This window comes from Strongylocentrotus purpuratus, unplaced genomic scaffold (genome assembly GCF_000002235.5).
Source record: "Strongylocentrotus purpuratus isolate Spur 01 unplaced genomic scaffold, Spur_5.0 spur5_scaffold_9, whole genome shotgun sequence".
NCBI lineage: Eukaryota > Metazoa > Echinodermata > Echinoidea > Camarodonta > Strongylocentrotidae > Strongylocentrotus > Strongylocentrotus purpuratus.
The window spans coordinates 34,763,545-34,787,584 of record NW_022145615.1 but is presented as its reverse complement, the minus strand read 5'-3'; the positions used below and the strand labels follow the sequence as shown (position 1 = coordinate 34,787,584).

At 37.5% G+C, this 24,040-nt stretch overlaps 2 protein-coding genes across 4 annotated transcripts in view; one reads left to right on the top strand and one right to left on the bottom strand.

Annotated features, from left to right (window-relative positions):
* LOC100892792 (degenerin mec-4) overlaps nt 1-19,330 on the top strand; it is a 26,612-nt gene extending 7,282 nt beyond the window's left edge. The window contains exons 3-14 of one of the 3 annotated variants that reach the window (XM_030977054.1): nt 2,833-2,995; nt 3,710-3,765; nt 4,398-4,588; nt 5,191-5,294; nt 6,002-6,165; nt 7,710-7,820; nt 8,154-8,277; nt 10,071-10,146; nt 10,373-10,430; nt 13,210-13,292; nt 13,887-13,962; nt 14,347-15,938. In XM_030977054.1, the coding sequence (XP_030832914.1) occupies nt 2,833-2,995; nt 3,710-3,765; nt 4,398-4,588; nt 5,191-5,294; nt 6,002-6,165; nt 7,710-7,820; nt 8,154-8,277; nt 10,071-10,146; nt 10,373-10,430; nt 13,210-13,292; nt 13,887-13,962; nt 14,347-14,520 (1,380 nt within the window). In that variant the 3' untranslated portion in view covers nt 14,521-15,938. Of the gene's footprint in view, nt 1-2,832; nt 2,996-3,676; nt 3,766-4,397; nt 4,589-5,190; nt 5,295-6,001; nt 6,166-7,709; nt 7,821-8,153; nt 8,278-10,070; nt 10,147-10,372; nt 10,431-13,209; nt 13,293-13,886; nt 13,963-14,346; nt 15,939-19,219 lie in introns of those variants that run through there. The other 2 variants (XM_030977053.1, XM_011679215.2) reach the window with 2 other exon arrangements.
* The window catches only part of LOC763355 (degenerin deg-1), a 26,272-nt gene continuing 18,526 nt past the window's right edge, over nt 16,295-24,040 (bottom strand). Inside the window, exons 7-10 of the mRNA XM_001199295.4 lie at nt 22,411-22,468; nt 21,272-21,339; nt 20,223-20,298; nt 16,295-19,394 (exon numbers count right to left, since the gene is read on the bottom strand). Of these exons, the coding sequence (XP_001199295.4) occupies nt 19,230-19,394; nt 20,223-20,298; nt 21,272-21,339; nt 22,411-22,468 (367 nt within the window). The 3' untranslated portion in view covers nt 16,295-19,229. The remainder of the gene's footprint in view (nt 19,395-20,222; nt 20,299-21,271; nt 21,340-22,410; nt 22,469-24,040) is intronic.

The following is a 24,040-nucleotide window of genomic DNA, read 5'->3' as shown; positions in this document are numbered from 1 at the left end:
ACACATGTTTTTCATAAGATCCCCTTTCACTTTCTTATTAATGTTCCTTTTCACCACAGATAAATGCCCTTATTATAATATGATAAGTGCCCCTTCTCCTTTGACAACTGCCCCTTTTCCTTTGCAATAAGTGTCCCTTTTTCATTCTCATAAGTGTTCTTTTTCATCTCTGGTAAGTGCCCCTATTCAGGTACGAGAAGTACCCCTTACCACCTTTGAGAAGTGCCCTCTTCACCTCTGTCCGTATTCAAATCTGACAGGTACACGTTTTAATTTGACAATTGCGCCTTTTATTTGGATACGTGCCCCTTTTTCTTCTGATAAGTGCCCCCTTTCCTTCTCATAAATGCCCCCTTTTTACCCCCAATAACTGTAACAATAAAAAATATGACAGGTGCTCCTTTTCCTTTATAATAAGCGCCCCTTTTCCATTCTCATAATTGCCCCTTTTCAGGTGCGAGAAATTTTCTTTTTCAAGTTACCTCTGATATTCTTTTCCCTTTTTTTTCTTTGACTCGTTCCCCTATTCCATTTAATGATTACACTTTTACCTTATGATAAGTGCCATTTCCCCTTTGCAATAAAAACCCCTCTTCCTTTCTAATAATTACCATATTTCCTTCGGATAAGTGCCCCTTTACCTCTCATTATGATCCTCTTCCCCTATTCAAAATGCCTCTTTTTACATCTGATAAATTCCCCTATTGAAATCTGATAGGTGCCCTTTTCCTTCAACAGATGCCCCATTTCCATTCTCACAAGTGCCTTTCTTCATTTCTGTTGAGCGTCCATTATCAAGTGCAAGAAGTGCCCAATTTTTAGCAATTGATAATTGCCCTTTTTACCTATATATGCGCACCTTTCCTTTTCTAATAAGTAATAACTGTCCTTTTCTCTTCTGATAAGTACCTACTTTTCCTTTCTGCACAACACGAACTCCTAATTCAAAACGACTTTATAGCCCTTTTCCCCTAGAGCTTGCTCGCATTCATATAGTTGATACTAATGTTACCTATAAAAGAACTTTTCAGTCTTTCTTCATTAGATTATGCTTAAAACTCATCAAGGTTTGTTTTTTGTTCTCTTCTAAACAGGTATTTTTTTCGAACTGCGACCTCACAAATCTTAAAATGTTTGCTCGCTCGAAAATTAATATTCAGACCATCTCACACACCTGCAGAGTATGTTGCTTATGCAGTATCTTGTACCACGTAAAGAGAGAAACAAATATTGATATCATCGCTGGTAGTGTAATCACAATCATAAAGATGTAGGGGTATATACCAATTTCGAAAAATGGTGTATGTTCACTTTGAGGTTTCCCTTTGTAGGTGCCCCTTTTTTCTCCAGAAAGTGCCCTGTTTCGTTGTTGCCCCTCACTTTGGAAGATGCTTCGCGCCTCCGACCTTAAGTGCAGCTATACAACCTACGCCCTTCGCGTCAGTTTAACATACTTATCACCATTGCATTAACTTCAAGGTACCATTCTAACAGAATTATTCACTTTCATAGGCCACGGGGATTACTCAATATTTAAAGAAGAAAATCGTCATCGAAATAATTTACATTCACGTTTCATTATCTTTACAAATCATCATTCACTGTCGAATGTTCACCCCCTCCCTGTACATAGTTTCTTTGATTACTTACATACATAATTGAAGAATTTTGTAAAAGCGTTTGCTCTACTTGTCATGCTTGTTAAGTGAAATTTTAGAGCAAATATTCAATTTGAGGAGAAAGGGAGAAGAGGATGCGATATGTGTCAGGATTTTAAAAAGAGTTCGATAAAATATTTCTAAATGGGGTGGGGTGTCCCTGGCTACGCCAATTTTCAAGGGATTCAAAGTTCCTGTGCTGAATCATGAATGTGAGTCCCGATCCGACCTTGAATATACATTTGATAATAATGATAATTATTAGATTTATAATTATAATGATAATAATAATATTAATGACGATGGTATTAATAATGATAATCATAATAATAATGAAAACAATAATAATAATAAGAAGAAGAAGAATAAGAATAAGAATAAGAATAGCACTACTACTGCTACTACATAGTAGTAGTACTAGTTGTTGTAGTAGTAGTAGTAGTAGTAGTAGTTAAATAAGATAAATACATTACATTTTATTTCTAGAGTACCTTATCAAGATAAAAGGGCATTAACGCAATAACAAAAGATACAGTGCAAAACAAAGAAAACGATACAAAGAAGTTTAAAAAAGATGTATTTAAAGAGACCTTCTGAATGTTGCGAAAGATTGGCAAATCTTAAATTGAATGGCTGAGTAGTTCATTACCTTGAAAATAAATGATCCTATAAAACGGTTTTGATCTGTGGCTGTTTTTGCATACCCTTAGTGGATATGTCACCAGACTGTCGATCACAAGGTCCGCGGTTCGAGCCCCGACGCGGCCCTAATGTCCTTTGGCAAGATATTGGTGTACATTTGCCACACTCAACCTAGTCTTCAGGCACAGACCCTAATTTGACACTTTATCAACAAATCATTGTGCCTTGAGAGAAGTCTAGCCCAGCTACCTACTGGCTGTGTCAGGAGCAGCTACAGTATATGGCCTATGGTAGTCTTATAGTGCAGACTCACTTTTACGACTGACCAGGGTTTTTGCTTGCAGACTACACTCAACCCAGGTGATGTAAATGGGTACCTGGCAGGAATTCATTCCTTGAGATGCTAGAACGCCGTTATGGTAGCCGTGCTAAAGCCAGGGTAATAATCGGGAGCGCCGGGAGTGTCAAATCTGACTGACATGAGCGCTATACAAGAACCTACTATTATTATTATTATTATTATTATTATCAGATGAGGTTCAATCGGACCCAATCCTTTCCGGCCATCACCATCTGCAACACGAATCCCGTAAAGAGATCCGAACTCGAAACCAGGGATGCATCATTCCGACGAGCTTTCGACGTCCATTACGTGTCCAGCACGCCCGACCAGCAGCCCCTACCTGACGTGCCAGGTAAGATTAGGACATTCCCGACACAAGCAAGTGATTATTACTCGAGATTTATGTCTTCATCCTGTGGTTACTTGGATCTTTAAAAAAAATGATATCATTATGTACACATCATAATTATTGTTCGAGTATTTCTTTAATGTGTAAAATATCTTGTAACAAATATTGTTACTTTGAATTAGAAAAATCGAAATTGAACACATAATTTTCTGCCCGATTTATGCTTACCCACCCCCCCCCCCTTGAAAAAATCCTGCGTACGCCACTGCCCCCAACTATCCACTCTCTTCATTTAAACAAATTCACCCCTATGCATAATGCATGTCATATCTGTGAGCACTCCGCTTCTTAAATATTTCCACACCAACTTCGATAACTATTAAGAACAGGCTCATCATTTTGTAGGCTTCTCTTTACCTTTTATTTCTCATTGGTGAGATATCATATCTTTGTATGTGATCTATTTGTGCCACTATCTCTATTTATTATGACATAAATACTAAATATCATCTTGACATAACGATATTCATTCTTCGCTTTTCATTTCTTTTAATCAATTTAAATAAAATGGTTTAGGATATAGTAGGATACACAATGAAGGACAAAATTGTCATTGCGACTATCAATTTCTATCTAAAGGACTTTGATCTTCAATAAGGTATTATGTTTATAATTCGACTCTAGATGGCGTCACACCTTCTATGCTCAATAATTCAGATTCTGGCAATGAAACTCAAGGAGGGTCTACTAATGAACAAGTCGACATGTCTGAGGTATTTGTTGTTGTTGTTATTATGGTATTCAGTATAGCTGTTCATGTTCGGTCTTAATCACTTTGGTTGATTTCAACCATGGTTCACCAGCCTTATCTATGATTCCCTACATTGAAATGTGAACATGACGATGACATAGTTATCTCAACATTTTTCTTTGAGATGTAGGCTACAAAAGGGTGTACGAATTACCCTAGAGATAAATTCTAGAATACATGTTCTTTTCTATTAATTGAAGAACAAATTTAATCCATTTATAAACATTATCAGTAGTAGTGATAGTTGTGGTGGTGGTGGTGGTAGTGGTAGTAGTTATATTGGCAGTAGTTGTAGCAGCTGCAGTAGTGGTAGTATAGTAGTGGTAGTGGTAGTGGTAGTGGTAGTAGTAGTGTTAGTGGTAGTACTACTAGTAGTAGTAGTAGTAGTAGTAGTAGTAGTAGTAGTAGTAGTAGTAGTAGTAGTACCATATTTTATTGGATAGCATTGAGGCATAAGATAATGGCTGATATAAGGTACATTATTCACAGCGGAAATGGATACGCAAATAGACAAAACAATGTATACAAGCAATTAAAAACACAGCGGTTATCGGTTGAGTTTATCCATCTTTTCTTTCTTTTTTCTATTTCCAGGCTGTGAACGACTGGAGATCTCGTATCGCGATACCAAAGTTCTATCGCATGAAATCTGAGGATTACGGGAAGAAACGTATTCGAGTAGTTACTCTGGCCAATGAGACTCTAGAAGAGCGGGTTTCTCTGGGTCATAAGTTGGATGATATGCTACTTGATTGCTCCTGGAAAGGCATACCCTGCTCGCCCGAGTAAGGACATTTCCTGTCCGGGGGGGGGGGGGGGTGGTTCACTACCCTGAAGAATAAACTCTGACAGGCAAAGAAAACAGATTTTTAAATTACCTTTTGGCCTAGGGGTCTACAATCGTTTATAAGAGGCACACTAACTGTTAAGGAGCACATTCTTTTATTGTGTTTGATACCTGTTAATGTTTATTTAAGTTATACCAAATTGGGCTAAACCGAAGGGCGCGTGCGCTCTCCCCCTGCTTTTCCGATCCGCCACTCCTATCGCATGTATACATCGCTGTATATAGACTATTAAGGACCACATTTTCTACAAGTTAGCTGGAAATTTCCAACGATCAAAAAAGAGGGGATTCTTTCTCCTTAAATTTCTCAAAATTGACGATAGATGACGAGTAAAAAATCCCCCCCCCCAACAAAAAACCCGATTGAAAACAAAACAAAACAAAATTGCCAAGGCTCAACATCATGAATACTATAAAAAAAAATTGTATTCCAAGTCCATGTAGCATGTAATGATGTAACTAGCCGGAAACAATGCAGCAATTCGAGTGATCTCTTGACCCTTTCTTAAAGTTAACGTTATATCCTTTTCTACTTCACAGAAATTTTACAAAGTTTTACGACTCAATACTAGGAAACTGTTACACCTTCAATTCTGGAAAAAATGGGGAACAATTAACCACCAACCGACCAGGCTCTACTCACGGTAAGTTTAATCCTTCTATTAGCTCTTTGGACGTGTCATCGGTTTCATATGCAAACTGTCATAATTAGGTCCATTTTCGATCACAACAATCGCAATTTATCTGTAATAGTGGTGTTACGGTTCAACACTGCCATTAAGATACAGTTGCCAAGCAACTTTCACTTTAAAATGGCGATGTTGTAAGATAGCAGTGTTAGGATCGTCCTCTCAGAGGAGCCACTCTAAGAGTCATAATTATAGTTAGAAATCACACCGTAGACCGAATGATCATTGACTTCACGTTACTTCCTGGGGTAATAACACCAAAGTAAAAATAGAGTGAAAACTAAGTCTTGTTTTTGGAGAGCAAGCTAAAATTAATCGATATCCAATCCTGATTAAGTGATCACTGATGTGACTCCCGAGGTAACGCGAAATAGAGTGAAAATTTCACTCTTTATTTAGAGTGACTATAAGTAAACAAACCTAATGACTGTTTAGTTTGGTATAGGCTTCCACCGTTCTCCAAAACAGGTCTTTTTCTGGAGCTCTTTTCTCAGTTTGATGAATACGCGAAAGGGATGACTGAGGTGTCAGATTTAAGGGTGACTGTCCACTAAACTTACACCATGTTGGTAGAGTGAAAATAGAGTAAAATTTCATTCTATTTTAGAGGGAGAGAGAGAGAGAGAAAGTAAATGGGCCTGTTAACTCTTACTCCAAACCAGGTCTTACTCTGGAGCTCTTTGTGCAGCAGGATGAATACGTGGAAGGTATGACAGAAGAAGCAGGTTTTAGGGTCAGTATCCACCATCCATCTAAAATGCCATTCCCGCAATTTAATGGCCTCTTAGTGTCTCCAGGTTTCGCCACCAACATTGGACTTCGCAAGGTGAGACAAAGCGTTCTTCAAGAATAATCGCTCTCAGCATGATTTCTAAGACTTTTAAGAAATCAACTCAAATACAATTTCAATTTCCTATTACATTTCCTTATAACTCACGTTAAGATTATGTAATGCATTATTGTAATGGATGAATCTTTCAATAGTTGAAGCACTAGGTTATTGAAATTGCATGGGAATTGATTTCTTGTAAGAAGTTGTGATCGTCTGTCTCATTACTCATATTCGTTGAACCACGGGAAATCTTTACTACCTGAGTCACAAACTCACCATCAATCGAGCAATAGCAGACAAACTATGCTAAAGCCCACGAAACCGTATTATCGGTCTGAGAAACCTTCTAAAAGTTTTCTGAAAGTCCACTTGCCCGGCATTTGTCTCTCGGCCCTTTTAGGATAATGAATAATTATTTGTTTGATCTGTTGTCGGTCCGATGTTGGTCTCGTCGACATGACTGGGTTATATGTCATCGAGAAACCTAAGAAAACAAGGAAATCATTAGGAACCAAATTTTTAAAGAATCCACTAGTGCTCAGCAATCATAATTTTCCCAGAAAACTTTCCAAATGTTTTTTTTTCAGATAGTTTCAGATAATGGTTTCAGGCATGCATACTCCATCGGTTTTCATTTTAATCAAGAGGTTAAATCTTTCCCATTTAATTTTGATTATTTCAGTAACAAAAAACAAAAACAAAACACACTATATTTCATCATGTTTAGGGCACCTGAGGAGGTCCCAGGAGCCCTGAGGCTATTTTTCGCAACCCAACAGGAAATGCGTGAAAATTCGCGCATTTTACTGACTACAATATTTCAAAAATGCTATATGATGGACTGAACCCATTGATGATAGGTGTGGATAACAAATTAAACACCACGGGCACCTGAAACTTTCATCACAATTCTTAAGATCCATTTTCTTGATTAAATCGTTTAGGCCCACCGAAGGGCCCATTGGTAGGCTTGGATAATCTACTGATAACACCAATGCTCGCTGTATTAACCTCATTGCAAAGAAGAATGTATAAACTACATTTTCTTGATTAAATCGTTTAGGCCCACCGAAGGGCCCATTGGTAGGCTTGGATAATCTACTGATAACACCAATGCTCGCTGTATTAACCTCATTGCAAAGAAGAATGTATAAACTACATAATTTCGACATTTCAGATTTCAAGGAGAAATTTTAAATGCTAAAACACAGCTTAGGAATCGACAATAAATATTTGTAACTAGTATAAGGGGAAACAGCATAAAAAGGCTATCCCTCACATCTGATGAATGTCTAAATGAAAATCAAATTCTGTTATCAAGTTCCTTCATTTTTAGTAAACAATTCGTCCTTGTTTTCACGAAGTGACGGTAGTGAGGAAAATCGTAACGCAAAGTGAATGCAATTTTTTTTCACTACCGTCACTTCGTGAAAACAGCGACGAATTATTAATTCTCTATAATACATGTATCAGTAGATGTGAGATTTAATTCGGCCTAACTTTGAATCTTGAACATCGAACTTCTAATCTTGTTTCAGCTCGAAGTGGATCGATTACCAAAACCCTATGGAGATTGCGAGGCAGACCTGTCAAAGAATATTGAGGATGATATTTACCATCAACATTACAGCATTACATACAACAGGAAGGTAGATAGATATTGGATGTATGTGAAGAATTTAGTTTGACAAAAACAAGCTACATCCTTTAAACTAAGTACATCAATTAATCAAACTGGAGTTTGTTGAAGGTTCAGCTATACATGTATACTTTGTACCCAATATGAATATTTTAAAAATTTAATTATACATACTTTAGTAGCAAATATCAAAGATGAAAATTAGCAGAATGTGAACAAATTGGTAACAACAAGATATGCAGAGGAAAAATAAAATGTTTCCAACAATCAAATAGTACCCCATAAGTTAGTTTATGTCTCTCTTTAAGGTGCATTTCTTTCTTTTTCTATTTTCCTTTGACAGACGTGTGAAGTGAGTTGCTTCCAAAATGAGGTGATAAGTAGATGTGATTGCTTTGACGCAACGTACCCAAACTCTCTTAAAGTCAACCATACTGTCTACCCATGTGAATACATCAATGACGTTGGTAAGCCTTGGCGTAGAGGGCGTAGACCGACAGCTCATGAGACCCACAGTACTCGAGAGAGACACCTCAAACCACTCTCAAAACTTTAGGGAAGACAGAACATGTCGGTCTTGTTTGTTGTCGTTCTCAAGAGGCGTCGGGCAAGTGAAACCTCTGTAAAGTGTTAAGAAGACCCGAGAGATCGACATTGCAGGGTTTTTTTGGTGGGGGGGGGGGGCAGTCGGACTCAAGGGCTTTCTGTCTAAATAAACTCTCTAAAAATGGCAAAAAGTTCTTCGGGACCGACAATATACGTTTTTTTGTTTTTTTTTTTTTCAGTCTCGGAGGGCTGTCGATCTCATGGGCTAGCGGTCTATTGCACCCTCTGAACATTGATGAAAAGTGGCAAGAGGGCTCAAGAGACCGACATCGTGGCCCGAATTCACAAAGGAGGTTTGTCGACAAACCTACGTATAATGTACGTCATAATTTTCTGACACGTTATTACGCGTTTTTTTACAAACCTGGTTTGTAAAAACGCGTCAAAACGCGTCTTAATGATGACGCACGAAAACCTAGGTTTGTCGACAAACCTCCTTTGTGAATTTGGGCCCATAAGTTATGTGGGCTGTAGCCGGGTTAACGAATACTTCCGTGCAAAGTATGCATCGTGCAATGTCGACACTTCTAGGAGTATTGGTCTCGTGGATAAGTTACCAGAAACACGAGGTATGGAGTTCGAGTCCCTGTCACGGCACTAATGACATTTAGCAAGATCTGGATCTACTTTGATATGTACCACACTCCGGCCAGAAGAGCACATGGGTAGCTGGTAGGAAGACACTTCTATAATGCTTTTGCGCATTATGATAGCTGAGAGAGTAAATGTATGGTTGGAGGGACCTCGTAGAGAGCAGTATTGATACTGATGAGGCTACTTATATAGGATTTCCCGGCCAAATTCGCGAGTTTGTCATTCAAATTAATTTGTCTTGCGTTCAAAATCGACGGTTTTAGTGCAGTCAGATATATCTCGGGTTTATATTCCCTTTTCTAGTTTTAAAATCTATGGAATTTTCGTTAGAATCTACGTATGTTTCATTCAAATCAATGAACAATGTGCTTCTTTCGCTATTTGGTCATTCGATTTGGCGCAACACGATTTTCTGACAACGCGACGGTGTACTTCTAGCATTCTAATTCATTTGTAACATTCAAATTAGCACTTTGTGCAGAAATGCCATATCCTGATCTTGATTTTTCCCCTTCTTTACTTTATGTCTGACTAAACCCATCTGCATTATTGTCCTGAAAATAAATAAATAAAATAACAGCTTAGACCCCGATGGCAAATCATGCATTTTAACTGCATTATTTAAAAACTGTAAAAGTTTGTTGCAATTCTTCCCCCTAACATTCCTAACTTGAATAAAAATATTACGAATACGAATGACAGGTGATACTTTGAATGATAAAAATTACGCTTCGACAAGTGAATATTAATTTGAATGCTAGTTGAGCAGTTAATTGAATGACAGATCTATGAAACCCTTCAACCAAAATCCTAGATTTAATACAAAAACTGGAAAATTGAATGATAATTGGCAAGGCAAAGTCGATCTGCGCTAACTTAAATGCAAAGTAAATGAATTCGAATGACAAACACGCGAACTTGGCCGGTAAATCCTATAGTAAATGAGATCATATTACTATAAGATTATTTCTCGAATGCGCAGATAAATATGATGGGCGTCATACTTTTCATAAGGCCCACCAATGTTAAAATAAGAAATACAATACATCATTCCCCCCAGAGACCCAATGTATCGCCGATATCGAGATGGAACATGCCCGTGACGAGCTGGAGTGTAACTGCCCCCTCGCCTGCCGGTAAGTATTTTTAAAAATTAATTTTAGTTTTTTATGTATGCTATTTATTTATTCATTTTTTAGTGGTTGAATTTGATATATATGATGTCGAAAGAAAGGGGCGTTGAATCATAGGGATGTCGAAACATTTTTTTTTAATTAACATATTTATTGACTATTTTGGACATTATTTCTCTAAATTCCAGACTATTTTTGCAAATTTTCATTGCTCATTCCCCCATTACAGTGAAACTACATATTTGACAGGTGCCAGTTCTTCCATTTGGCCTTCAGATGCTTATGAGGTAAGTTAGATAATATCTGCTGTGTTTTGCTGTCTCGTTTTAGTATACGTTGTTGAAGAAGAATTGGGGCAATTGGTAACGTATTGAAGGAAGAAACAACCAACACTGAATTATCGTTACTCTATAAAGTCGTAAAGTTTATTTTTTAACTTCAGAAATATAACTATTATCGTATACTCTGTATCGTTCCAATTTCTTTTAAAATAAATGTGTTGCCGAATCGTATACACTCAACGAAGCAAAAACACAATCGCGCGCGCGCACACACACACACACACCACCAGTGGCGTACCTGGGGTACTCCGTCAGGGGGGGCAAGCGACCGAAACAAAACAAAAAAAAAGCGATGCTAATTTTCACTTCTGGCGAGCGAGCGAGCAAAAAAAATCTTTAAGTAACGTTTGGTATATAAACTGGTATTGTTGCAAGTTGGGGGTGGAAACATTCACTTGTTAGCATGGTGGCTCAGTCGTTAGAGCGCCCGTCATGAACGGGAGGTCGTGGGTTCGAACGAGTCATACTTATAACAATGGGACCTTCTGCCTTTTAGCTAGGCGCTCAGCATATTAGATTGGAGAAGGGTAGTAATATTATGTTATGCAGGGGCTGGAAGAACAGTTTCATAACTGAAGTGGCTCCCCTTATTATTATTATTAGCGACGTTAATTTTATTTTTTTGCAAACGAGCGTAGCGAGCAAGAAAAAAATCACTTCTTTTTTAATAATTGCCACTTAACTCTCTTTATTTCTAGGACTTATTTTAAAGTCCAAAGAATTTATTCTAAATCAAGTCCCCTTGGATTTAAAATAAGTCCTAGAAATTAAGAGAGTAAACTTGGTTCAATTGTCCCATGCAGGGCGCGGGAACAATATTGTGTTTAGGCTAATTTTATACCCATTTTAGCTAGCGAGCGAAAATACATCTTTCTCTCAATGAATTGCTATATAAACTTTGTTTCATTGTTGCAGGTCGGGGGCGGGCACAATCGTGTTTAAGGCAATGTCAATCCCATTTTGGCGGGCAGGCAACCCCCTACATTTCTCTTTTTAATGATATTGTAGCAGGTTAGTGGTGGGCACATATTTCCACGAGCTAGCGAGCGTAGCGAGCGAGCGAAAAAATCACTTCTCTTTTATAGGGAAAATATGGTACATAAAACTTGGGTTCATTGTTCCATGCCAGGGACGTGATTATTAAAAGCGGTGTTATTTCTATTTTGGCGAGCGAGCGTAGCGAGCGAGCGAAAAAAAAAATCACTTCTCTTTTATAGGGAAAATATAGTACATAAACTTGGGTTCATTGTTCCATGTCAGGGACGTGATTATTAAAAGCGGTGTTATTTCTATTTTGGCGAGCGAGCGTAGCGAGCGAGCAAAATTTTTGTAATGATAGTTGGTTCATAAATTTCAGATTTTTTTGTTGCAGGGCAGGGCTTACACAATCATGTCTAAGGTGATGTTAATTCCGTTTTGGCGAGCACGAGCACACCAAAACTTCTTTGAATAACGTTTGGTACATAATTATTAACTGGTTGTTGCAGGTTGGGGCGGGCACGTTAGCGGTGTCAATTCCATTTTGGCGAGCGAGCATAGCGAGCAAGCAAAAAAAAATTCTCTTTTAATAGAAATTAATAAATAAACTTGTTTTTATTGGTGCAGGTCAGGATGGACGCAATCGCGTTTAACGCGATTCAATTCCTTTTTGGCGAGAGGGCGAAAAAACTCTTCCATTTTTGATTATATTGTTGCAGGTCAAGGGTGGGCACAATTGTTTCAAAAGCAATGTCTATTCATTTTATTCGCGAGCGAGTGTAGCGAGCGAGAAAAATGAATTAGTCTCTTTTAGTAACATTTGGTACATACATTGTGTGTTATTGTTGCCATGGTTGCAGGTCGGGGCCCGTCGGGGCAGGCACAATGTATTCTAGGCAATGCTAATCCTTTTCTTTTTTCAGGGGGAAGAGCAAGTGAAAACATTTAATACAAAATAGGCTAGCAAGCAGTTCGCGCCAGCGAAGAGTTTTGAATTTGTTATATCACTTTTATTTTCCTATTTTCATTTGTCTTAATTTTTCAGGGCCGTATGCGGAATATTTTTCTGGTGGGGGAGGGGGAAAGATGCGTTAAAAGTTTTCGAAGAATCTCAAAAGCAAAAGGAGTGAAGGGAGTTCGAGCGACCGAACTAGTCATGAGGGTACTTTTGCATTTTCAAAAGTAGAATTGAAGGATTTGGTATAGGCCTACACTACATTTTCAGGAAAAAAACTGTACGTTTTCAAAATATCTGGGTTCAACTGCCCCCCCCCCCCTGGTGCGTACGGCCATGGTCTTTTTTTTTAAATTTCCCCATTTGTTTTCCTTTCCTTTTCTTTTCCCTTTTTCTTCCTTTTCTCTTCTTCCTTTTTTCTTTCCTTTTCCTTTTTTCTTTTTCTTTCCTTTCCTTTCTTTTCTTTTCTTTCCCTTTTTTCTTTTTTTCCCCTGGAGCCCGTCAGGGGGGGCACTCTGCCCCCCTGCCCCCCCCCATAGGTACGCCAGTGCACACCACACACACACACACACAAACACATAGTTTCACCCAGGAAAGACATATTTTTAGACAATTACTTGTTTTATAGACGGTTATACGAATGGATTTCCTCCTCACATATCAAGCTTGACCTATCTTATTTTTTGCACCATCATATGTTGTATGACTGCTAGGACTCTGACGAAAAAGGGGAAATGAGGCATTTAATACTGATCCTAACTTTGTTATCACATGATTTATATTGATCCATAGTCTACGCTAATTGAAAAGATGTTGAAGTATAATGCAGAAATTCGGGGGCATGTCGTAGGTGAAAACGCTTCGGACTGGACCAGGTGAGTTGAAAGCTCAAATATTTTAAACAAAAGTAGACCGACTAAATGTGCAAGTGAACAAACTTTCGATAGTGGATGTGTCGTGGTATAATGGTTGATTCACTCGACTCTCAATCCAAGCCCTAGGGGTTGCGGGTTTCAATCCCAGTCCAATTCTAATGTCCTTTAGCAAGAGATTAATTTCTCCCAGATGTGATTGGGTCTGGCAATTGCATGGGTAATGATTATTGCAGGGCCTTCATGGAGAACACTTTTTATGCTGGAAGGCTTCCATGGATAAACAAAAGCATTATTGTTATTATCACTATTATTTTTATATTATTATCATTGTAGGAGAAGTATTTAGCAGTAGAAGTGGTGGTAGTAGGGAAATATTTCTTTTGCAATATTCTAAGAAATGTTTCCAAAAAAAATTAAAACAACAATACAACCAACACGTGACGGATGATATGTCGTTGCTATAGCAATAGATATTACATGACATTGCACTACTATAAAAATCACCTTTCAGGTAGGTTTTTGTGTTAACCGAAAACACAGTGTTAATGAACATCGTGTGCATGTACTTTTCGTTCATTGTTTTGTTGTTTATAGGAGGAATATGGCTAAAGTGGAGATATTCTACGATGAGTTTAACTATGAATACATCCGACAAGAACCAGCATACACGGTAATTTTTTCTCTCTCTCCCTTTGTCGGATATCTACGAATGGGGGGGGGATGAAATACTTACATCCCTTTTTCATTCATACAAATTCATACGCATACATCTATGAAACTGTTCACAACTTTAAATAAAACAATACGTCAACGCGCTTTCAAAATTGATATACTTCAGCCATTTGAAAAAACACCATTTAGTATTTGGATGTAAGAGTAAGACCGTGCTAATTTCATGAACACGATTTAACACTCGATCAGCATAGCTGGATTTAGGGGTGGCTGCAAATTATAAATTGAGACTTCAGGGTAAACATTTCTAAATACCGAAATTATCATATTTCGTATTAAATTTTGAAGTGTCACAATTTTTCCATTTGTGGTTTGATTTCAGATTCCCGATCTTCTGAGCGATATTGGCGGGCAGCTTGGTTTGTGGCTCGGCCTCTCAATCATCACTATCTTCGAGTTTTTTGAAGGCGCTTGGCTCGTTCTCGCTTTTTTCTGTTCTCGGTCTGGGAACAAGACCAACCGAAGCGAAATCGACCCTGGGACCAAGACCACTTGATAGTTCCCCGCACCTTATCGAGCTGTGATTGATAGTAGTTATCGACGTGATCGATCAACTTATGACGAAGGAGTATCCACGATCCTGATTGGATAATAAGAATTAAATGATATCCATACAAGTCACATTTGTGTAGCACTTATAATTATATTCAAATGGTGTATATATTTACAAAAAAAAAACTGATTTTTGTTATATATAATTTTTTCTGTTCGTATTCTTTTTCTAAATTAGGGCTTGTTCGGATTTCACGCCTTCTAACCTATTTGTATATATATGTGTATGTTTTATTTAACTTTGTATGTAAATCATGATAATCTATAATGTATGTTTCTTTGTAAAATTGTGATTGCGCTTTGAGAGGGCCTTCGGTCCTGAAAAGCGCTATATAAGAACTAGCTATTATTGTTATTATTATTTTATATGTACGGCCATGCTGAAGAACAGCCATTGGCTAAAGCATGTCACCGTGCTAAAGTAAAATAAACAAACAAACTTCGTTTCTAGGCGCTTTATCCTAGGACAACTACCCCTGAGGACGACTACCCCTCCTCACTCCAACCTGCGCACTGGGACCCAGGCGCGGATCCAGGATTTCTTAGGGTGGGGTCCCAATTTTTTTTCTCTTTGCTCCCGAAAATTTGTAAATCGCCCTAGCCGAAAATGCGCTCAGTGGAGGAGTGAGCACATTTTTTGGGGGGGCCCTCGCAATTTTGAAAATTTTCACCCCCCCCCCTGAGCGCCAGGAGGGGCCCATCTCCCGGGGGGGGGGGGGAGGGTGTCTGGATCCGCCACTGGCGGGACCACTACTATTTAAATTTCACCAGGGAAGGGGGGGCTGTGTTGATATCGCTTACCCGAATGGCAAACTTCAATCTTTTTTTAAAAATATTTTGAGCGAGCAAAAAAAATTGAAACTGTGTAATTGTGCCAGTAAAAATAAGATAGATAAATGTGGAGAAATGAATACTCGATTCCCGAATATTAGATCGCGGTTACACGCATCTCGGGGGCTGCAGCCCCAGACGCCCCGGCCTCACATTGCCTGCCTTGCTCATTCATGAGTGCGAATCGGTCATTGTTCCCTCGTGCATGTGTGGGTTATGTTGTTGTTGTTGGTAATAGTTTAATGGCGTTCATTCAGTATTGAATATATACGCCATATCTTCTTTATTATTCTATTTTATAAGAAAATCAGTTAAACATAAGAAAACTGAGAATAAAGATTTGTAATGATATAATATATTAATTAATCAGTAACGCTGTTTATTAGGAGTCGCTGGATGGTTTGCAACTTCGTGTTTCTGCTTTTTAAAAAGTTTAATCTGGTCAGCCTTGTTATGGACGCTTTGTGGGTTATGGACGCTCTGTCCGGCGGTTGAACAATTAAATAGTTATTACGTATTGAATGATGGAAATCTGTGCCTGATTGAGCCTAGTTATTGTTAGCCAATATGAGCGTTGTATTTGCATATAAGTCTCTCTCTCTCTCTCTCTCTCTCTCCCTCTCTGTCTCTCCCTCTCTCTGTGTCTCTCTCTGTCTCTGTCTGTCTCTCTCTCTCACCCTCCTTATGTCGGTCTGTCTCTCCCTCCCTCTTCTTCTCTCTTCCTTTCTCACCAATATAATTAGCGACGGGACAGCACCATGGGGGGGGGGGGGGGGGGGGGCGGGGCGGGCGGGGCGGGGGATCCCCTCTATTATAAATTAAAATTACTGGACTCGTATTTGGTATTTCTATAATAATAAAAAAAATGGTTAGCAATGAAGGAAATGTAAAATATACAACTTGCTTTATTTATTCTGAAACGTGCATACACTGTTGCAAGATAAATGAAAATAACAAAACAAAGACAATTTTCTATGTCTCTATGCAAGAGGAAATTTCTCTTGAAACACGCCATGCATGATACTCCGTTGTATATTAAAAACCTAATCAATATGTATATCAGTATAAACATGATCTATATAATAATATATTTATGTATAATTCAAGGTATTGTTTAAAGTGTTTTTGTTTTGTTTTATGAAAGACTACATGGCAGTGAAACGTTATATCTTAGCTCTATAAGGCTCGTATTCTACTAAATTTTAAACCCGACGCTTAGGATTTTGTTCAAAATCTGATTTATAAAAGGAAAATGGTATTAGGTCTAATTTTTCCTATTGTCAAGTTGAATGTGAGTTTCGATCCCGGGTTGGGTTTAACTGAATTAGACTGTCCAGATTCTGTCAAGTTTTATATACTTTTAATTATTCAGTCGCACAGCACGGCGCGCCACTCATCGCTCGATCCCCAAACAAACGTCGTTTAGTTATCGGGGTACAGAATGAAAAGAATGGCAAGGTCTATTGTCAACGTTGAGGGGGTGTTATTTTATCAGCTGATTGGGCGCGCGATACGGAAACGGTGCAGATCTGGACTACTGAATTAGTAACATTAGGACCTTTTCTATTCCCTTAAAAATAATGAACGAAGTACTGTAGATATACAATAGCTTATCGCAAAGTATATTACATATTTACATTCAAATTCAAGTAAAACCTTAGTCTACTTTGATAAAAATTAATGTACATCAATCATCGTTCATATCATTTACAATTTTGTGAAAAAATGTTGTCAGGTTAAAACATGTAAAAGTAAATTTATATTTTAGTTCCATTCTTCATCAGAAGTGTGCTACTTCTTTTTCTGTTCTTTCGTTTTTCTTTTTGATTTTTCTCAGTCTCTGTATTTCTGTTTTCAATTCCCTTCTCCCAATTAATCTGTTTTATAATGAAACTGAATCGTATAAATGGTTAAGGTTCTTGTTATTGGAATTTGTCAACAATAATGACTATTATCAAACTCCATACATGGAAGAACAAAGCCTTTAAGTTAATTTTTCCTTGATTTTTCTCTTACGTAATAAAAAATCTTACGGAGTTTTAACAAAGTCACAGGTTTATTAAAGGAGGCATTTTAAAGGGATTGTCTAACTTTATCTCGGATTCTAAACAAAATCCTGGATTTAGCTCATGCTGCAATGATAATTGCAAATACTTAGGTCAGAGAAATTCCATGACTTTTACAAGCCGATCGCCCGTCTGATTATCAAGATATTTATGATTGGAATTCGAAATTTCAAAAAAAATTCAAAAATGAGTATGGAAAAACCGGTTACTCAAATATTTTTACTTTTGTGATGCACTTCATGATCATTTTGAAGCGCAATTTGTTTAGGGCTTCATTATTACACCATATCACAGACACTGATAACACGTAGGGCCATGCGTTTCACTGAAACTGGAGTCATTGTTAAACAATGCCTTTAAACATTACAGATAGTACTACCAATGAGTGGAAAATGCTGCAAAATATATCAGAGACTAGACTGACTTCTTTCTTTTCGGGCTTATGAAATTCCCGACATTCCCTGATATTTTTGCTGATTTGAGTAATTTTTGAAGTTTTCTGACTTTTCCTTTACTGGAGGAGGACAGCATTTCCAGGTTTACCAGTACTGTCAAGGATAGATGTAATCCTGCCATTCAAAGCTTATTAACAGAATGTAAAACAATCAACATATTATGATAAACGTTGAGAATGCTAAAATGATGAACGGTTGATGATAAAGTGCTACACGTATACGACAAAAGTAAAACAATTTTGTTGGTCATAACTGAATAAATTTATACAATATGATATGACACTTCTCAAAAACAACTTTGCCGATAATGACCTGCTTGAGAGGACTCATTATAGTACAAAACATTATACATACGTCACTAATTACGCAACAAGAATTTCTTCTTCATATTGTTATACATCGCATTTTTTTTCTTTTTTAATGTCAAATCGTTGAGCATATAACTCTAGTGCGCAGTTGCGACTTTATTATTTACTTTCTGCTCTGAAGTTTTCTTTCTTCTCCATAACACCAGCATGATTTTTCTCAACTTTTTTCCCCCTTTCTCTCCCTCTCATATACTTTATCAGTATTTTCATCCAATTTTTTGTTTGGCTCAACATGGGGGGTGGGGGGGGGGGGGTGAGTGAACACTCCTTTTCTTTTCTTCTCAACACCCCCCCCCCCCCTTGAGCAACAAGAAAAAATGCATGAAAATGCTGATATAGTATTTTTTGTTAGGGGGGGGGGGGCAGATCCGCGCCTGGGCTTAGCATAGCTCATCAGCTATTTCGGGGCTATTTTCCCCTTTGGAAAGTTTGTACAGGATGATAAAATCCCTTATAAATTTCAAAAATGATCATTACAGTGATACTTTTAAAGCCTGGATGTCAATCAATGGGCAAACTGTTAACAAATATTGCAAAAAATCAACAACAACAACAAAAGTCTTTTTTTTTTTTTTAGGGGGGGGGGGCGATTTACCGACAATAAGTTTTGGATGGTGTGTTCATCCCAACTTCCCTATGACAACACCCCCTGCCTAGAAGCTAGTCAGAGATTAGGGCAGGGCTTTCACCAAACCGTCATAAGTACAATTCGCCGACAACCCATCGAATCGCATATATTGAATTTAAACACGTTTTTCGAGGCGATGTCAATGAACTAATTACTGTATCTGTACTTGAAGGTTTGGTGAAATAATGCGTACATATCGAGTTGTTAATTCACTAAAACTGCTTAGACTGTTTTTCATGGATTGATATTTACATATTTATATTGCGTTCACGATTCTGTTTTCTTTCGTCGACAGGTAGATCAAATCAGGTTTTAAAATCAACGGGAACAACTCTGTCATGGCTGTACGCCTTCCGAAAGAGGTACTTCACGATGTCCAGGACCAGGACTCCGACTTCGCAAATGGTGATCACAGAGAAACCGATGTAGAGTCCAAGAAGACCTCCGATCCCACCAAGCAAACTCTCAAACTAAGGATAAAGAAAACAAAAAAATTACTTACAGATACCTGAAAAAATGCAAGAAATGCTTTTTTTTTTAGTGTTTATTCCTGATTATTACTTCTTTTTTATATTCTTCTTCTCCTTCTTCTTTCCTGATTTATTTCTTTCCCTTTCTTTCTCTTTTCTCATGATCTTCTCCTCATTTCTCCTCATTGATTTTCATTAATCTTCTTCTTTTCTTCTCTCTAAATTGTTCGTCTCCTCTCTCTTTTCCCCTTATTTATTTCATGCTCATTCTATTCCTCCCCTTCTCCTCATTATCCTTCTTTTCTTGTCATCCTTCTTTTCTTATCTTATCTTTTCTTTTCCCCTTCTTCCATTCTCTTTTTTGTCTCCTTATCCTCCTTTCCTTCACTATCATCACCATGATCATCGTCATCTTCTTCTTCTCATTCTTCTTCTTTTCCTTCTTCTTCCTCAATTTCTTCTTCTTCATCTTCTTCGACTTCTCCTCCTCCTCCTCCTCTTTCTTCTTCTTCTTCTTCTTCTTCTTCTTCTTCTTCTTCTTCTTCTCCTCCTCGTCCTACTGATGTGTCTTAAATCTTCCTTTTCTTCTCCTCTTCCTCCTTTTTCTTTTTTTCTTTTTCTTCTCCTATTCTTTGTCTTCCTCCTCCTCCCCTCCTTCTCTTTCTTTTTCTTCTTCTTATTTTTCTTCTTCTTTTTTTCTTCTCCTTCTTTTTTTTCTTCTTCTTCTTTTTTACCTTCTTCCCCTTCTTCCTCTTTTTCATCTTCTTCTTCTCTACCCCTTACACTTTCATAGGTATACATTCAAACCAGCTTTCTCGTTAAGCCTACCGTGTATTGGGGCTTCTGAATCATCTGCTCATAGTTGAGTTCTTCAAAGTAGATCCGCACTCGAGCCAGATTTTTTCTTTTGAACCAAAAAATAAGATCAAAGGACAGAAATTAACATCTTGGTGTTACATGTTTATTTTGATCAGGGGGGGTGTTGATCCATGTTCAGGGGCATTGATTGTAATTCATCGTTCCATAGGATACAACGTTAATTCAAAATTTATTTAGGAAAATCCCAACTGCCCCTTTCCTACCCCCCCCCCCCCCCCCCCACCCTCCCTCATCGGATCGACACGCCTGGGCATACTAGGCATTATTTGCCATTGATTTTATAAAAAGGATGTACTTAGTTTTAAGTCAATGTTGCTGGTTACAATACAGTGTAGAAAGTTGGTTAGTATTATTCATTTTTTAAATTTTAATACCACCATGAATAATTCTAAACCAAACTCTAATACATGTCATCTATGCATTGTAGAATCAGCGACTGTCTTTTAGTGAGATCGGTGAACTAAAATATCCGAGACGTTCTCTGAATAAATTATCCTTGAATGTATTTGAAATAAAATGACAGAATTCTGTTGTCTGGAAAGTTGTTTACACTCGACTCAATGTTCTAAATTGAAATTAAATATCAACAGATTTTAACATAAGTTTGTTAGCCCAATCCCTATATTTATAGAACATTGGGTATTTTTTCATTAGACATTCTACATTTCACTTCCAGTGAACTCATCCCATATAAAACTTCTCAGATATAATTGAAATTCTATCCCTCTAAATGACAAATTTAGCCAGACCTATCTACTGTAGTTTTAATGCGTAGACAAGTGTACACAAGCTGTTTTCGCCTCTGACATATTCTGTTATACATCTTAGTTCAAAATCCAACGATAAGTGCAGATTTTGGCAATATGTCTAGAATATGGTTTGTAAACCCGTTGACTACTGAATTATGTAATTCCCATAGACTTAACACAGAGACTACCATGTTCCAGTAAGCAATGGGTTAAAAACATCTTTATTCTTCTAAAAGACGATTTGCTTACCTTGTTTGCTCGATATTCTGCAGGATACGTGTGGCTTTCTCATTGGTCAATCGAGACTTCAGATGAGTCTGGAAGGTGATCACGTGATCAAGAGAATTTAGATCACTAATTTAATAAGTTGGTCTTACATTTTAAATGGATTGAATGTATAGCTGCATTAAAGGTAAAAACAGAGTTTTGGTATAGGGTCATGAATATGGTTCAAATTAACATATTGGTAGCATTTGCGATATTAAAATATTCAATGATCGTTGTCGCGGTTGAAATCGAGTCTAAAGGGATGAAATTGTAAATAATAAACACTTAATGTTGTATAGCTCTCTTTCAAGACTGATATTACTTTATCTTTAAAACAATATTTCTTGACTACACTCGACCGATTTGCTATTCCCTTTGGAAATTATATATCAGAACTGCATATTCTGGAATTTTCATGGTCACAGCTACCATGGAATGACCTTAGGCGCTATTTGAAATATTTGAAATTTACCGGGAGCACCGGTAAATTTTTAATTATTCAATTTCTCTAAAGCAGGTGTATTTTCTGGTGGTTATAATACATCCACATGGGCATCTAAATATATCAAAATGTTAAAGAATTACTATCCATCCAATTTTCAAAATTTCCCAAATTTTTGCATTACCTTTTAGAGAGAGAGAGAGAGAGATTTAGGAACAAATTCGAAAAAGCGCATTCGTAATTATACAGTATAGTACACGTTATCAAAGTTGTGTGTTAAGGTACAGTATGAGAGATAGACATACAGTGTAATTACTGTATGCAAGCTAGGGAGAGAGAACAAAATGAAGAGATATAGATAGATGGGGGGGAGAGAGAGAGAGAGAGAGAGAGAGAGATGGGGATTGAGAGAGAGAGGGGGGGGGGCAAAAGAGAGATATCGAAGATAAAGAGAGTGATATAAGAAAAACCATTACTGCACTCAATTTATTGTCAAACAGAGGCATAACAATATCGACAGAATTAGACCTGAGAATCCTGGATTCGATTAGATATGAATAGACATTGATGTGCAAACAACCCCTGATAAATTTTGCATACTAATGCAAAGTGCTTTCCTCCACTTAATTGAACTCATCATGACTTTGCAACCTATAGCTACTCAATTATGAAATCATACCTCGTATCGCTCTGATGGCCACAGGTCTGACGTCACCGCGGTCACAAAATGAGTTTCCCTTCGAATTGAAAAAAAAATATGGGAAAATGGAATTATTATTATTGGTGGATTAAGGGAAGCCCGTTCCACCCCCCCCCGAAACAAAAGTAACATAGCTTTGCTTCACAACCCCACGAATGAGCCCCTTTTGTAGTAAAAACCTTTTTTACTGCTCGCTAGAGAATTCAGGCAAATTTTGTTCCTCCCTTTGATAAAAGCCTGGATCTGCCCCTAATTATCTAATGAACTATTGTTTATTGAATCATTACTATGATCCATACCTAACCTTCCTGACAAGATTGCCAGCCTTCTCTCCTTCTGACCTATTTCATTTTTGTTTTAATTTATGCTTTTATGATGCCCGTAAATATCCAATATCATTACCATAATTAATAAACTTCATTAAATTCTTTGTGTGTGTTTGTTGGGTCTGGTTCAAGCATTATTTTTCAGTTCCGTTCTCCACCGTGTCCCGTCACTTATATTTACAAGCCTTCAACAATAGAGAGCAGAAACAAATTAATATATAATTATGTTGATCGAAGTAAGTATTATGGGAGCACGCATGCATGACCACGCTATAGTGAGGTTATTAAAATGTAAAAACAAACTAATGACTCTAATGGATTACCACGGGTAGTATATCTCAATCTACTGATTGGTGAACAATTAGAGCGAGAATTATATATCCCTAGCACATCGACATGAGTGCTACCAGCTAGATCGACATTAAAGATACTATGTCCCTTTTTCAGCCAATCTCAAATTCTGTAGAACTTTGCAGGAATTATGAATATGTCATGTATATCCTATCTGTGAAATTTAAACGTTAGCAGTGTCCTTATATTCAAATTATGCAAGAAAACCCGTTTACTTGCTAGACTTCATTGTCAGACACTATTGTCAGTATTAAGTGACTGACTGGCTTTTTCTTCTTCTTCTTTGGTAATAACATACATAAAATGAGCTGTAAAGGATTTGTCTACTACAATAACTCACTTCTTGTAATGGCCAAAATTAAACTGATTGAATCTTTGCGTAGTATAAAACGTACGACCATGCGGTACAATGGTCTGAAAATCAAGACGATTACTTATTGGCTCTATAGCTCCTAAGTCGATTTGACAACTAATAGTCGTTATTTTTCCACTTAGACATTTTCAAGCCCCATTCTATTAAGGGGAGTGCTAAATTAGTATTATCTTTCAAATGCCATTGGACTTTAACCTTTTCATTTTTTGGCCTGCAAAAGGGACATAGTACCTTTAAATGGAACCTATTTGCATTTAATCCGAACAGTCAAGAACCGGTCTGTTAGAAGTCGTTTGGAATCGGTTTGTATGCGACTGAGTAATTAGTAGACCATCCAGGTAATAATCAGATGGAAAAATGATTGGAAGAGGGAGCGGGTCATTTTAGAGGGTCATTTTAGGTCAGTTGTAGGAAGTAACTGTATCTTAAATATCATCAAAATGATAGATTTTATGCGATTAAAGGTACCTCTCATCATCATGAAAGCCAAAAGCTGATTCTGAATTTGTTATAAAGGTGTTTTTCTTCGATTCATAAGTAGGCCTCAGAATATTTTTAA